We start from the raw sequence: 16,795 nt of genomic DNA, 5'->3' as shown, positions 1-16,795 counted from the left end.
AGATTCTCTCTCTCTCTCGCTCTCCTTCTTACACACACACACACTGGAACCTCGCTCATTGTTCAGCTGTATACTTCCCTGCGCGTCTGAGTGATATTTCACTGTTCCTCAGTGAGTAATATTTACAAAGGCTTTCTTCCAGCATGTTAATGCGGGCGCTGCACTCCACTAACATTGTTTGAAGTCAATGTGGACTGACTCCAGTACCATACAGGGTCATGACCGCACACACTGCTGTTGTTTGACTCATAAGAGCAGTAGCATTATGCATGAAGCTTCCCACCAGGGCTGCTACTCTTTAGTGCAGCTATTGATTGGCTGCTGTTGTCGTGTAGGACAGTCATTTCTGTCTGCCATTGACTGGATGCATACATTTGCATGGTCACACATGAAATCTTTGCAGAACTTCTCATTTAATAGACACTCTCAGGAATTTAGTGCAAGTGGTTGGTCTTATTTTTTTTAGCACAGGTATGTGTTTCCAACCCAGCTCTAGTCTTATTTTGGATACATGAAAAGTCTCTATAGTTATAGTTAGGGCGGGGCAATTTATTGACTATATTCAAGATATCAGGAATTTTCTCTCGTGCTATATCAAAAATGACTATATCACTAATATTAAGCGTAAATTTGAATGTCTGTTTTTTGGAGTCTGCATCCACTTCATTAGGAGTTTAGCTTTTCCCAGCTTGTTTAAATGCATCATAACTCACGTCCCCTCCCATCTTAAAAAAACCCCGGCAGACCATCACCTCCTCCCCCTCCCCACACCCCAGCTCATCTTCAAAACTGCCACAGGCTCTGTGTTTGTGTTTTGGAAGCAGAGAAATGGCAGTTAGAGAGCATTCAGAGACGGTAAATGAGCGAATCGTTTGTGAAGAAAAACAGCGCTAACAAGGGAAACTTTGAACAAACTCAGCTTAATTGCTGGAATTGCCTCTGCTTTTTCACGTCGAGGGATGTTTCTGATTTAGGAAGTTCAGTGAAGTCAGCTCATCACCATCAGAATTACTCTGGGCCTTCCTAAAACTACTATTTGCCTGATCAGTATCAGCATTGTCATCTCTGAGAAAACCCATATGGCTGTGTGTGCGCTGCATGATGATTTGGAGGTGTATGTTAGCTATTCTAACATGCTCGCCAATAAAATAACCGTCAGACTAGTTGATCTCCAGTACATGAAGAAGAAATTATTGGACAAAAGGGTCAGAGGATGGACTTGTTGTTAAATGGTATTTTTTGCTGTGCTGACAGCTTTCTTTTGGTTCCTGTGCTGCTGTTCCACAGCCTATTGAAATATATTTGCTGCAGTGGTCATTTTGTGCTTACATCAGTCATTTTATTAAGCCCCTAGTGAGATTGTGCTGTATTTTTTAAAACTTCAGTAGCCTATAATGACTGTGACTGTTTTCTATGTGACGCTGGTTGCTGTTCTTATCTGGTCATTCAACACAATTCTGATGTCAGGTTTTCAGCATGTGTTTGCCTATACTCTATGTATGAGGACAGATTTAGTTGGTTTTATGTTTGATCGAGCTCAGTTTTTCTCTCTGGTCCGTTGTCATTAAATGATATCTGAGTGTAATGGTGTAACTGGTCAAAAGACGTTCATGCTTTGTTCTGCTGTTAAACTGCATCCTTACTTTTGTTCTGTATCTGGACTGATTAAAAGTTTCTCCTGCTCTTGGATTATGTGAGAGGATTGTTTTAAAGTTTGTTGTTTTGTATCCCAGTAAGGGAACCAGGGTCAAAGGATCATTGTCTTCGAGCCACTGTTCATCCCTGCATTATTTTATAGTGTTGATTTCAAAATTAATGCTGTGATTAAAGGAGGATTTAAAGAAAAACACTACACACACACACACACACACATATATATACTGAGCTGAGCTCAAGTATCAGAATGAGTTCAGATTAGGGCATTTTTAATTGATTGGTATCAAAGTAACTGACATGTTTGTGATATGGAGGTGTTTTGAAGCAGTAGTAATAGAGCTACATTCAGTACCACCAATCTAATTCCTCCTTTAAACTCTAAAGAGAAAAAGTATTGGATTGAATCAGCAAATACTCAATCTGAATTGACTCAGACACTGCTTGCAAAGCAAGCCGAGTAGAGTGGAGCCAGGACCTTTAGAGCCCGTGTAAAAGGGGCATATGCCATCCTGTCTACCTACCAGCCAGTGCTCCAAACATAAGACCAGCTTGATGCAGTTCATCCTTCTCATAGCTTGTTCTTATTTCAACTAGGGCTGCAACAACGAATTGATAAAATCGATAAAATTCGATAATTAAAAGCGTTGGTGACAAAATTCATTATCAATATGTGTCGCGCAATTTATGCGTCACTAACGTTGTCGCGGAAACGGTGACGTCACCCGCAGCGCGTTTGCTGAACAAACTCCGTCCCAAATAATAAGTCATTGCTCTGTCCGCTCCGTATGATGATGAAGAAGCTACGGCTCCTCTTCCTCACTGCAAACTTTCTTTCTGCTACTCCATTACCGTTTTGGGGAGCACTGCAGGTTAGAATCTGCTGAATAGGGATTTGTGTTTAGTCTTAAAGTTGTTAAGCAGCAGAACTAGCTCTGTGAGCTCTGTTAGCAGCAGTTAGCATACAGGAAACTGCACGCTGCTTTCAGCGCCACCCGGTGGCATCACAAAGTAATGTTTAGTCATGGGTCAGATCACTGTATGCAAGTGAAGAGTGAGGCAACATTTAACTAAATTTACATCTACTTATTTATGTAATTAAGTGTTTTAATGGTACTTGTAGTGTGTGTGTTTAATTGATTTAGTTGTAAGTTTTTTAGAGATGTGAAACACGGGTGGTAAATAAGCTATTGTTATTTTCTGCTTGAGAGCTAAGTATATAAAGTGAGAATGTTGAATTGAATTTATATTGATTTATTTAAAAATAAGAAAGTAGTAAAAGTTTTACATCAACCTACTCCTTTACATACAGATAACTTTTTTATGTGGGCCAAAATGAATGAATGGATGAATGAATTCCAAGACAACCGATTAATCGATTAATCGAGAAAATAATCGCCTGATTAATCGATTATTGAAATTATCGTTAGTTGCAGCCCTAATTTCAACCCTAACTCATGCAGAGATAATTAATATAACACAATAAATGTCAGGACAACAAGGAGCCTCTTTCAAAAAACTGTTTTGCAAAATGGGGTGCACAGACCAGTCTTTCATTTCTGACAACATGGCATATGAGCTCAGTGTAGGGATTCTGTTTGCCTTCAAAGAAATGCAAAACTATGTAAAATGCAAGTTTGTCTTCCATATGCTCCAAAATGCAGCTGAAAGCCATTGTTTGTTTTTGGGGTTTTTTGAAGAAAAAAGGCTCGCTGTTGCCCCACTTATCTTTTTTTTTTTAAAAACACTTGAGAGTTCTCCTGTCCGCATGAATCCATATTTTGTTGTTTTGGCATTTAAATCGCATAGCTGGGTGTCACTAAAAGCATACGTCATCACTTCATCACTATATTCAACCACAAAGCCGGCCTGCCTTTTTACATGTTGACTGTTTCGGCTCTGTTACTACCTTGCTTCTCCGCCCAGCAGGGGTGTGTTGGCTTCAACCCCCACAAGCCACCTCGGTCCATTCAGAAATGACATTGAGGTGGCCAGAAGTGTCTTTGTCCCAGCCAGAGGTGTCTTGTGACAGACTCAGCAGAGAAAGCATATTAACAAGCAATAATCTCAGCTGCTGCTTTATGATTTAGGACCATGTTTTATGTTTTTTTTGTTTAAAAAAAGATTGGGACTTGCAAGAATTAAAGGTTATTCGCAACACGTCCTGCAGCTGAAAACCCCTGTGATGAAATAGAGGCTTTGGTTACAGAGACGTGTCCTGCTGCTAGTCAGGGATCTTAATATTTCTTCATTTTCACTGCTTCATGGATCAACATGGAGGAGGGGCGTCTTCAAACAGGAAAGCTGAGCTCACTCATGACCATAATTTCCTATTTATAATCCTTTCAAAATAAACTACAAGAGCAGAAACAAATCCTGGAATGCTGCATGTTTTCTTTTTGTTTGTTTTTTTGAGAAGGGGGTGAGTAGTAGGTGTAAAACACACGACTGGAAAAGCAAACAACAAAAGGAAATGCCTTGTCCCTACCAGGTACTTGTGTTTTTTTTCTTCTCACAAACAAAAAAATTCCTAAAATAAAATTTAGTCACATTAATTCTTTTAATTTGCAGATTTTCACTAAAGTTTCAAAGCTGCCAGGGCTTTCTTCTCAGCACCATCAGTGATCACATCCTATATTATGTCATTCTGTTGTCTTCTTTGCAATCAGTGGGGGTGCTGGGCTCTAGATCCCACACAACTTTCCCTGTGTGTTTTTAATTAAAACCAGCTCAGCTTTTATCAGTCCTCAGTCAGTTCTCCCTGTGGCAGCTGTCTGTTTCATTACACCGAGAGTCCCCCCCCCACAAAAAAAAACCTGAGTAACCTTTACTATCTAGAATATGTTGCACTTGGAATACGATTTCTGCTTCAGATGAATTAATTTAGTCTGTTTTCTTCTGAACAGATACAAAAATGATCTGTGTCCCTTTCATAGAAATACTCCAAAAGTTGTCAGGAAATATGACCATTTTTCCCTCAAAATTCAGTACAACAAAGTGACTTTTCATCAACAGAAACTGAACAATTTAAATTTTGTTTTAATTCCTGCTTTGTCAATATGTTCTTTACAGAGGATTGAAAGTTCATTTTTTCTTTTATTAGATAACTGGACTTGTATCTTGTTTCTTTTAAAGATGTGACTTGCAAAGCGTTCACGCTGTTGAACATTTATTCCTTTTTCAACCAACAATGAACCGCACTTTCCCTTTTTTTTGCCCCCCAGAAAAGGAATGTGTTGAATGTGCTCCTTCAGTTTTTTAATTATTGCTCAGCTCCAAGTTTGACGAGTAAACATCCAGCAGATGTTCTTTGTCTCAGCCTGATTTACTTCAGCTTCAGCTCTTTTGGCTTCTTTTAGGCTACTAACATCTCAGACTCTCTCCCACCAAAACACACACCCACACACTGTCTTAATTACGCTCCCTCCGCTTCCATTTTATTCCTCTGACTTCTCTCTGCAGGATTTTTTTCCTTCTGTGATGCAGACTTGCACACCTCACGTAATTTTTCTCTCTCCCGTCTGCATTTTTGTCATACACTCACACTTCTTCTCTATGTCTCATACTGCTGCCGGACCAGCTGGGGAGAAAGAATCACTTGTTTATTTCTCCTGCTGTCTGTCAAGGGCTTTTGCTTTGCCGGTATCGTTGCTTAGCAACTGCAGCAGAAGCTGGTATTTGCTGCTTGTTGTGTGTGTGTGTCTGTATGACTCGGCAGGCCGAGGACATACAGACATGCTGGGCTCTCTGCCCCCTCAGTGTACAGGGGCTGCCAGTCTTTGTGTCCTCACAGAGGTGTACCTTTGGTCATGTCCAGCAGAGAGACCCAAGCCCACAGACCGGACCTAAGTCCCTGCCTGCTCCTCTGGAACCATCATCTCATGCTTTTAGCAGTGAGAAAACCAGCATCTTTGTTCCTCTAACATTCTTCTGCCTCTCTGGGCTCTTTATCTAAAAAAATCAAAGTCCATTTTATAACACGTCCAGAGCTTTGTTGTGAGCTATTAACCCATGAAGTTATCACAGTTTTTGTTAAAAATTGAAAACCATAAGAATTGATGGCCTAGCACTGAAGGAATGCATGTCACCCGCAGCCTTTTATTGCAAAGTTTATAACTGAGTCCGTTTTACATATATTGATCTAAAATTTGGCGCGGTAGTAGCTGAGACTGATGCCCAACACATATTGTCATAACACAAATTTCATAGCATTGTTCTCATTGTTTCATCTTTTTAACTTTATACTTTTACCACCTTCTCTCCACACAACCAGGCTTATATTCACATCTCAGTTCTCTCTGTTCTTCACCCGCAACAGTTACTCAGTTTCTTTTAGCCTTTAGTGAATTTACACATATTTGTAACATTACAGGACTTTAGTTGCACTCATCTGTTTGTGTTCTCTTGCAGTCGTCAGAGTGTGTAGAGGGGAGTAAAACTTTATTAGAACCTTAACTCACTTCACCCAACTTAAAGTTAGCCTGACAGTGGATTTAATACTGTCTTTTTAGTTGAAATACTAACTAAGTCTGCAGCTGTGTTACTTGTCTGTTAAAAATAGACTGGGACAAATACAGCACTGGCAAGTATTATTACCCCCATCGCCAAAAGGCAAAGGCAGATGATGATGTTTTGTGTCTATTTGTATACCTGTCTGTTACCAAAATATCTCATAAACTGTTAGACAATTTTTAATACCATTTCAGAAAATAATCATTGGATGTGCATCTACAAGTGATTAACTTTTAAAGTCAGCCAGATTCAAGTCGGCTGCCACGGCCAACAGACTTTAGGAAAAAAAGGGTTTTAACTACATTAATTTTATAGATGTTGACCTAAAGTTTGGTGTGGTAGTAGATCACATTGATCCCCAACACATTTTCTGAGTGCTAACATACTGAGCAAAATCTTTGTTTAAAAAAAATTGCCATTACCCATTTGCAGTCAACTCTGTTAGCAGACAGAGTTGGTTATTGATTAAAGTTTCAGGAAATATTCATAGTACGTGTACTTCTATAATTTAATAAGTTTTAAAGCTAACCCAATTTAAGATGGGCACCACAGCCTATTGATTTTAGGGAACCTAAAAATAGCTGTAATTAAGTCAATTTTACAGATATATTGCTAGAATTTGGTGTGGTAGTAGCTAAGAATCATTCACAACAAACACTAGAAGTTCTACTTTTTGCACAAGGTCTGTGCCTAAAACTTTAACATTAATTGGAGTCAGTTTAATTCAGAGCCACCATAGCTAATTGATCTTAGCCAAGATAAAAAATAGTTAAAACTCAGTCAGTTTTACTGATATTTCTCTCAAATTTGATAATGTTGTAGCTGGGAGTCCTTCACAAGACCTACTCTGAGTGTGACTTTGTGATATTGCATGAGATCGCACATAGCTGTTTTCAAGGTTTGACCAAAGTAGCTACAACTCAGTGCTCAACATTTGATGATTTTAGTCCAAAACTCTGACATTGAAGGTGGTGGGAGATATGCATTATTTTAAGGAATTCTTTGCCGGTATTGTTTTCCGACTTTTCCAGGGATGGGGGCGGGGTTTGTAGAAAGAAGCACTTAGCTTGCAGAGTTGCGCCCATCTGGAACATGGACGACTAGAATAAGCCTGATGTTTTGTTACTGGTGTGTTGCAGGTCAGAAGACGTGTCTCCACCTGCATGGCGTGTTCCCCTACATCTACGTGCCATATGATGGTTACTCCCAGCAGCCAGAGCGCTACCTGCGACAGGTGGCCTTCAGCATTGACAGGGCCCTTAATGTTGCCATGGGAAACCCTGCTGCCAGCACCCAGCATGTCTTCAAGGTGGTGCTAGTCTCTGGCATGTAAGTGACTACCATCAATCTAGACCCTAACTAAAACTTCACACGTGTCTGTGCATGTCTGAGTGATCTTTTTCTTGTCTTGTAGGCCTTTCTACGGTTATCACGCCAAGGAGAAGCACTTTATGAAGATCTATCTGTACAATCCCCAAATGGTGAAAAGGTGAGGTCACTTCAGATCAATGCAGTTTAATGAGAACGGGAATCATCTGGGATTCCTGTTGTCTTATGTTAGATGAATGCCAGGCACCCTGCACATGACTCTGTCAGCTCCCTAAACTAAAATCGATTGCCTCTTTTTCAGTTGTATGCATTGATCAAGTGTGTGTGTTTGTGCACGTAAGCACTTAGAAACAAATTTTGCTGGATGAGTAATTGTCTCAGAAATTATTGTGATAAACAATAATATCGTTTGGAGGCCGTTTTAAACTAATGTAATGATAATAACATAATAGTGCAAGTACATCCTCTGAAAGATTAATAAACTTTACTTTCAAAAGAACATTTAACACTGGAACTGGAACTGGAACTGGACTTTCAGCCTCCGTTAACAAAGAATGCACTTGATTTAAAAACTTAAAAAAACGAAAAAAACTACATTCAACCAAAACAGTACAGATTATGGGGTCTGTAAACTAAACTGCCCTTCAAAAAGTAATAATCATGAGTTTTATATAGAGAAGACGGACAAAACTGCCATTTTCCTAAACATAAAGTGCAAACTAACAAAAGCACAAATGCGACATACCAGCTCACAAAGGTTCAGCGGTTCGCCTCAGTCATTTGGTTTGAATCCGAAGTTCTCCCACACCGCTGCTGTTACTTCAAGCTTTTAACCAATTCCATTTCTTTTTTCTCCCACAGTATCAAGCAGCGTTTCTTTAGCTTGCTAACTCCTAGCGGGGGCTAACGCTGCAGAGGTACAAGCCGGCGCACCTTGGCTGGCTACCTGACACGATAGGCCACGCCCCCTGATGCTAAGAGAAAGGGAGGGGTCAGTGAAGAGCACCGGAGCTGAGCCTTTTGTCCTCCAGTGTCTTCAGTAGAAAGAGACAGAGAAACAAAGAAACGATATTGCGATAAATAAAAATTACAGACCTCATTTTAATTTATCGCACGATTAATTGATTTATCGTTTATCACGACAGGCCTACGTGTTCATTGTAGAAATAATTGCAATTACAAACGCCGAGAGTAGAGCAAGTAAAGACAGCAGCACAGTGAGGAGCAGTTTAAGCCTACAGCAGCAGAACTAGGGGATATCTCAGGAAACCCAAACCAACCGTAACTATAGGATTTATCAGAAAGGAAAGTCTTAAGCCTAGTCTTAAAAGTAGACGGGGTGTCAGCCTGACAGACAGAAACAGGAAGTTGGTTCCACCAGAGAGGTGCCTGAGAACTGAAAGATCCAGAGATCCTGTTCTACTTTTAGAAACTCTAGGAACCACAAGTAAACCTGCAGTCTGAGAGCCAAGAGCTCTGTGTCAAAGGGACTAAATATGGAATAATAATAATAATAATAAAGATTATTTAAGAATAATACATGTTTTATAGAATTAAATTAAGAAAAGAGTAAAACAGAAAATCTAGAATAATAAAAATTTGGAATAAAAACACAAGGAGGTCCATGCTCGGAAGTCTCCTTTCTCTGATCAAGCATTTATCAAAACCTCTGACCTTTAAAGGGAAAGCTTGACTTCAGGACGGAGCTTACACATTTACATGGTGACCTTCTTCCATTCATCTTTATCTGATCCAATAAATACAAACTCATTTTTGTCCTGTCAGGCTGGGTTCACACTGTGTGATTTTCATTCATTGTATACTAAATCAAACCTAATCAGTTTGGTTGTGAATTGGCAGTCTGTGGTCAAGTCAGTTTGACAAGATCACTATAGCAGCTTTAGGTCTCCCATGACCAAAGATGACCTTTGACAAATATCAAGCAGCATCCAAAACCTTCTGGAAAAAATACTGCAGCCTGACTGCTGCTACAACCGACTTTTTTTTCCCTCCCAACCATGAGTTTGTCCCCAGTAGGGTTGTGCATCTCTGGTTTGTGTCTGATACAGTACGCATCTCAATGCACTGCCAGCAATCCAATTCATTAATGATACATGAGCAGCAAATACCAGTTTGGTACAGTTCATCCCCTAGTTGTGATATGATTAACATAACAAAATGTGGAAAAAAGTGAATACTTTTAGGATTACTGTAACTGCAGTTCTTTCTTAACTTTTGGGTTTTTTTTAGTAGTGGATGCCTGTAGAAAAGAGCCTGCTTTCAGACTCTACATCTAACAAAAGATTGGATTTATCAGAACTAAAGGCTACAGCATACTACATAAGAAGTCACAAAGTCTGTTCGCGGTCACGTGGTTGCGAGCTGTTCATTTTCACACACTTTTCATCGTCCACACCACACTCGGATCAGAACTCCCAGGAAGCTCCTCCCTCCTCCTGCAGCGTTAAAGCGGGTTTCTTTCTGCCGCCTTCTCAACTCTCCTGTCCCTGTTCAGATTTTTGCTTCCCTTTCCGTGACCAGACATTTTTATTAAACAGACTGAGACAGTACTCCGCAGTCTTTTTAAGTTCATAGGTTTATAAGTGCTGCGGGAACAGTTGTTAAGACAGCTGTATTTTCTAACAGCCTTGGCCAGCTGCTTCTCAGCTGAGCAGTAGAAGCAAAATGACTCCATTAAAGCTCACCGGCTTTTCCTCATAAACACGCCCAACACAACTTGACCAATCAGATGATACTTGGCATAAACCACTGTGCAAAAAAGTTTGTCCCAGGCCTTGTGTTGTGAAGGGGTGGACCGCGGATGAAGTTGCTATGTTAACAAAAATTTTCGTCACACAACTACATGACTGAGAGCCGACTTTGTGACTTCTTACGTAGGATGGAAAGGCCTTAAGACTTAAATAGACAGATGAAGCTAGATTTGATCCCAAAACTGCAATAGTACAGCTAGCTGCTCTACTGATCCAGTGTCACTTTATTTTAATATAAATTATATGATTTGGGGGTGTAAAAATGGTTAACATGCCCTTGATAGATCATTTCTCATCCAACCGTCCACATCTGTATTATACAACAGCTAAACAGACAGTTTCAGTTTGTAAATTTGGTGTATTTAGCTGCCTGTAGCAACGAGTCTTTTTTTTTACAGAGTGGCAGATATCTTTCATATGGTTCTACTTTAATTTGTTCCAGAGTGTGTGAGCTGTTACAAAGTGGAGCAGTGATGAATAAGAGTTATCAGCCCCATGAGGGTCACATCCCGTACCTGCTGCAGCTCTTTATAGATTACAACCTGTATGGCATGAACCTGATCAACCTGGGAGCTGTTAAGTTTCGCAAGAGCCAAAGCAAAGGTAAGAGAGGCCACACAAACCCAACCTCACAAATTGGGGCTTTTTTTTTTACTTATTTATTCTTCCATAGGATTTTTTTTTTCATAATTTTATTTGTTCATTACAATCGCAGTCAAAAAAGGAAGTAATGGCAGAAAAGTCTTCGGCTCAAACATTGAGCTCATGTGATGAAAATTAATATGGCAGAATTCCCAATAAAACTGCTCTCACTCGCATAATTTATGGTGTTTGTTAAAAAGCAAAAAAAAACTGACAGGAAAGTGGTTCATTAAGTTTTAATTGGTGTAGCTTTCAAAACACACAAGTTTTAATAAAATCTTGATTTTACTCAAAATCTAAAAAAACATCCAGTCACACATTAAAAACTGTCTGTGTTGTTATTTCAGTTAAACCTACATATTTGATAATTAGAAAGAAAGTCAGAAACACCACGTCTCAGTTTACCTCCACTTTTCAACCTCTTTCTCCCACCCTGCATGCTGATACTCACTGTGTAGCTGCTACATCCTCTTCTACTACGTTTAGAAATAAACTCACAGGGAGAAAATGATTCTTTGATCATCTGCCCGCTTTGGCAGTCCGCTCTGTGCCCTATATACCAGCCCAGGAGCGTGGATCTGTGCCTGCGAACTGGTGGTTGGCCCACGTCAGCAGCTCTAACCGCCGGCCTAGAAGCACAAAGCCTCGCCGGCCACTCTGTCCGTGGCCCTAACCACGCCAGCTGCAGCTCTAACCACCAGCATTCATACTCCTGATGGTGGTTAAGTCCACAGCTGCAAACCATGAAGCACCGCGTAGCCAGAGAAAGTAGTTAAGGAACGCAAATCCTACTTTTTATTTCAGTGCTGTCCCCAAATAGATTTGGGCAGGACAAACAACACTGCAAAACAACAAAATCCTCAATTTCCGCCACATGGCTGTGACTGTTTTTATTTCCCATCCTTTAACCTGTGTGGTTAGTGGGTCTCCACTCCGCCCTCCTTGGGCCAAAATGGCACATTGTTTCCATCCATGTGCCCCCATCGTTCGTCAGTCAGTGAGGGGGAACTGAACTGGATTCTTGGGGAATCCAGTCCTCGCTCCTCGATTTGGGGTAATCCTATTAGAACTGGGTTTTTTTTGGCTTCAAAACAATCGTATTTTGGAAAAATAATTAGCTACAAATACATAGCCCCACACTCTGGTGGTCATCTTCAGAGTGAAACTGCAGCATGCTGGACCTTTCAACGTGTCATCACTCCATATATGGTCATGCAGCTTCTGTTTAATGTGGGCTTCTACCCCAAAGGCTCTATGTTTTTCCAAAAACTGCTTTATTATATTAGTATTTTGCTTTGATAAAAGTAGAAAAACTCAAGTCTGATTTATTTATATTATTACAATCAAGATTTGTAGGCCCTCTGGCCCCCACTTAAATGTTACATGGAATTCAAAGGCTTGGCATTCCTTAAAGGATCATTTCTTTCTTGATGATTTATTAAAATCCATCCAGTGGATCATGAGCTATTTTGCTAACAGACAAACAGTGTTGAATTTATCAGTTAACTCCAAAGGTTTAAGTAAAGATATTGTACAATAGGTATGTATTTGCCAGGGCTTCTTAGCTGTGGCGGCCATTTTAAATGAGGTTGACTCCAAACGTTCTAGCCATTACTTTGTGGAAGTTTCCTTGAAAGCTGGCCTCTGGTCCATGATTTATTTTGCTAACAGACACACACACACACACAAAGACAGGCACAAACATTATTGCCCACCTTTCGCCTTTTGGTGGTGAGGGAATCAAAGACAAATGCTTCTCAGAAAGGCCTTTGTGATGAAATCATTTGTCCTTTTCTTTGTTACAAATCAATACAGTGGATAAAAAGTGCACAGGAATAGTTTTTTGTTTGTTTGTTTGTGCTGTTTTTGCCATTACTGTCACCTTTGAGTCTTCCTGTTCATGCTGGTATGATTCTCACCTTTATCATGGGTTATTCTGAGTTTGTTCATTGATGTGTGTACTGACTGAGACTAGGTTGGACTTTAGGCTGTAAACTTAGCAGCTACTCAGTGATTACAATACAGTGATGTTGTCAGAGTGGCGATTTCTACCTCAGGTCTTGGGTGAACCCCAATCAAACAAACTCACCGTTTTGGTCAAGATTGAACCAAAATGGTCAAATCATTTTATTTTTATATATATATGTATATGTATACACACACACACACACACACACAGAGTACATTCATATATTCAGTCAGTAACACACAACTTTTTTGATCCAGCCCCTGTTCATTCAGATATTTACCATCCTTCAACAGCTGTTTTTGGCTGCATTGAAGAGAAATATTGTGCAGACATATCCAGTTGTGTGCACACATACAGGAGATATTTGGATAAATATATGTATGTAAATAAATCTGTTGACATTTACCCACATAGACCCACATTCTCATACACGTACACATGCTCACACTCAAATAAAAAAGGTAAGTTCTTTTGGCTGCTCCTATCTTAAGGGGTTGCCACATCAAGCAAACCTGCACAAACGATTTGGCAATTGTTTTACACCAAATGCCCTTCCTGCTGTAATCTGGGCTAATTATAGGACCACGGCACTGACCACCAAGCAACCGCAGCCCTGCTCACACTCAAATGAACTATCTAATAATAAATATTTATTTTATAATTAGTTAAATAGAATCAATCATATCAGGCTTTTCGTCATATAAATACTTTTTAAACATCTGTAGCTTGTATTATTTTTTTTTTAAACCAGAAAATGTTTGGACATTCTTCTAATTCAACTGTAAGTGTATATCATAATTTAACCCCACAAATAAAGATATATAATGGTTTTATTGTTGTTTATGCCTTAAACATATTAAAAATTTGAACCTTCCTTTAAATTGATAATCTGCCTCTTTACCTGAAAACCTTTTTGTTTCCTGGCCGCATCTTGTAAATTGTGTGCAGCTTGATATTTTTATATTTGGCAGTTTCCTGACTGGTGATCTCCAAAAACTGCTGCAAATTGTCTTCCTCACATAACATATTTGTGTCATCTGCAAATAAAATGAACTTTAGGACAACTGATGTTTTACAGATATCATTTATTGACAAGCTGAATAGTTTTGGTCCCAACACTGACCCCTGGGGGACACTGCAAGTCATTTCCAAACATTCAGAACTATGATGGCCCATCTGATTCCTGTTCCTACGATACGTCACTCATCACTCCCAGTCAGACCCATCTTCACATTCAAGAAAAAAAATTCCTTATTTTTTAAACTCCTCACGCCTGGCTCTTTTCTTACAGACATCTGGTTCATATGTTTGATCCACTTTTATACAACTGCAGTCAAAGGAACGGAAGCTCCAAGACCTCTTGCAACAAAGAAAACCCTAAACCCCCAGTAATAGCTACACCCGATTAGGTTTTCTGCTTCCTTTAAGCTCTAACTTGAAAGCAGGTTCTTAATCTGGGATGAAATGCAAGAGTGATTGAAGAGGCTGGGCTACAACAGGCCAGTTAAAGATGAATGGAAACCTTAATATGTATTTGAAGTTCATCTCAGCTTTTGCTTGTATCTAAAATTTTAGTTCTTCTTTGTTGATTTCATGTGACAGAACAGTTTCTTTTGTGTATTTTGTAATTTGTACCTGTTTAAACAACATCTGATAGCTTTTAAAACTGAGAACATAGTGGCAAAAAAAATTGCTAGACTAAAAAAAATGTGAAAAGTAAATTAAAAGAGATGTAAATAAAGTCCTTGTTAGGCTCCATCTTAGACTCTACAGGTCTCAGTTAGCAGATTAAAGGTCATGGCAGGACGATTAGAAAAACTGGAGAAGAATGGTTTGTTTGAAGGGTCGTAGCAGAAAGCCTCTTCTCTCTCTAAAAAAAAAAGACACAACTTTGGTTTGTAAATTTGAATCTGAGTGAACCTCCAGACTTCTGGAACAGTATCCTTAAGACAGATGAGACCAAAGTAGAGATGTTTACCCATAATGCACAGCACCAAGTTTGGAGAAAACCAAACAGTGTATCAGCACAAACACCTCATATCAACTGTCATGCACAATGGTAGGGGGCTGATGGTTTGGGCTTGTTTTGCAGCCAGAGAACTTTTTGGTTGGCCATAATCTCTGTACACAGGGACTTTTTGGAGGCTGCTTCTGTCTTATAGTTTTAGGTCATACTGTGTAGTTTGGGATGTAAGTTTTATCACCCTTCGCCGAATAGTGAAGGCGGGCCATATTATTTTTGCCCGTGTGTGCATGTTTTGGTCATGTGTTTGTCTCTTGCCAAAATATCTCATGAACCACTGGACAAATCTTAAAGAAACTCTCAGAAAGTACTCATGAGCTGTACATCTCTAACTGTTTTAACTTTTGGAGTCCCATCAGTTGAAGATGAATGCTCAGTCAACAGCTTCCTTCATATAGTCTTACTAATCTTAGACATTGAACATACGGCATATTTAAGAAACACAAACAACATAACATATTGATATTTTGTTACTACTTCAGTCTTATCAACAGAAAATTACATTTTGATCTCAAATACGTCTTTACTTTTCACCACTGTTCACTGTGTTGGTGTGTTTGCCTTTTTTTAGGAGAAGCAAAAGCAGACCCAGACAGACCAACCTCCTCCTGTCGCCCCACCATTAGCCCCTGGAAGGTTCCCGATACCCCCAAGCTTAATGACAGCACTCTGGGGGGCACCTTTGTTCGCTGGGAAGAGAACACTTTACCCTGGTGAGTCCTGCTAGCACACATCCTGCATTAGGGGTCAACGAAAGGGATGGTTTTTCTAAAAGTATGTTCTCTTTGCAGCTCCTTAGTCCTTGATGGGGTTGAGAGGCAGAGCACCTGTGAGCTGGAGGTTGATGCTGTGGCTGTAGACATCCTGAACCGCTTGGATATTGAAAGTAAGAGCAGTCAGGATACCATCTCCACCTCTTCACAGTGCTAGTCTTTCCCAGGGTTATATGTAGCTGATACAAATGTAATGACATGGAAAATAAAGAAGGGACAAAACAAGATTTAGCACATTTAGTTTAGATGACTGCTGTTGGAGAACAAATGCCGTCACGCATAAAATTTATTACCAGACTTGAAGAAAAACACTGGAGCTTTAGCTTCCTGTGACAGGGGAGCAGAGAGGGAAAGAGATCAACAGAGATGATGGAGGTTTTTATTGGACGGATCAAACTGAGCGAGGCAAACAAGCTGATGGTGCTGTCTGACAAAGCTGTGTGCTTTCAGAACAGATGCAACTCCTGCCTCTTTTCTGTACAATGTGTTTGAATGTGCCAAATCTTGATTTGGTTCATCGAAAATATGAAAGGAAAAAGAAAGCCATGTTTTTTACTCAGTCACTCCGATGCTAGAGATGTGTTTAAGTGCCTGCAGATTTGTCCACATGCAGTGTAACACTGAGTCCACATCAAATAGGTTAAATTTCCCTGAGAGGTCTCTGTAGAAGACAGGACATGTTTTCTGATTCAGCTGGGTGTTTTCTGTTTGTTTTTGTTGTTCACTTGTTAAAACTACTCCTTTGAAAGTAGGTCTACTCTTTGTTTGGGCTGAAGTGTGGTGGTTTTTGTGAGCTGACTGTGTCTGCTGAGACTCTGGCTTGTGTCCAGATCAGATTGGCAGGAACCCAGGGCTGCAGGCTATTTGGGAGGATGAGAAGCAGAGGAGGAGAGAGAACAACCAGACCTCCCAGATTGACGCCCCTGAGTCACAAGGTGAGGAGAGCTTCAGTAGCAACTATTAGTATCATCTCTGCGTTGGGCTTTTTAGTTGTTCTGTTTATAATGGCTCAAGAGGCTCTTTTACTTTTTGCCATATGCTCCTTTTGTGATGTGTTTTCAAAATGCAAGAATTGGCTGTACTAAAAACTAGGTTGTAATGAGCCACTCAGCTCATGAGATGA

General features: G+C 39.9%; 1 protein-coding gene across 1 annotated transcript in view; it reads left to right on the top strand.

Annotated features, from left to right (window-relative positions):
* rev3l (REV3 like, DNA directed polymerase zeta catalytic subunit) overlaps nt 1-16,795 on the top strand; it is a gene marked incomplete in the record, with an annotated part of 81,318 nt that overhangs the window by 18,378 nt on the left and 46,145 nt on the right. Inside the window, 6 exon segments of the mRNA XM_025011052.2 lie at nt 7,305-7,494; nt 7,580-7,654; nt 10,708-10,868; nt 15,471-15,612; nt 15,691-15,785; nt 16,503-16,607. Coding sequence (XP_024866820.1) covers nt 7,305-7,494; nt 7,580-7,654; nt 10,708-10,868; nt 15,471-15,612; nt 15,691-15,785; nt 16,503-16,607 — 768 coding nt within the window.

This window comes from Kryptolebias marmoratus, linkage group LG19 (genome assembly GCF_001649575.2).
Source record: "Kryptolebias marmoratus isolate JLee-2015 linkage group LG19, ASM164957v2, whole genome shotgun sequence".
Lineage (NCBI taxonomy): Eukaryota > Metazoa > Chordata > Actinopteri > Cyprinodontiformes > Rivulidae > Kryptolebias > Kryptolebias marmoratus.
The sequence above is the reverse complement of the archived record's forward strand: the minus strand, read 5'-3'. Positions and strand labels throughout refer to the sequence as shown.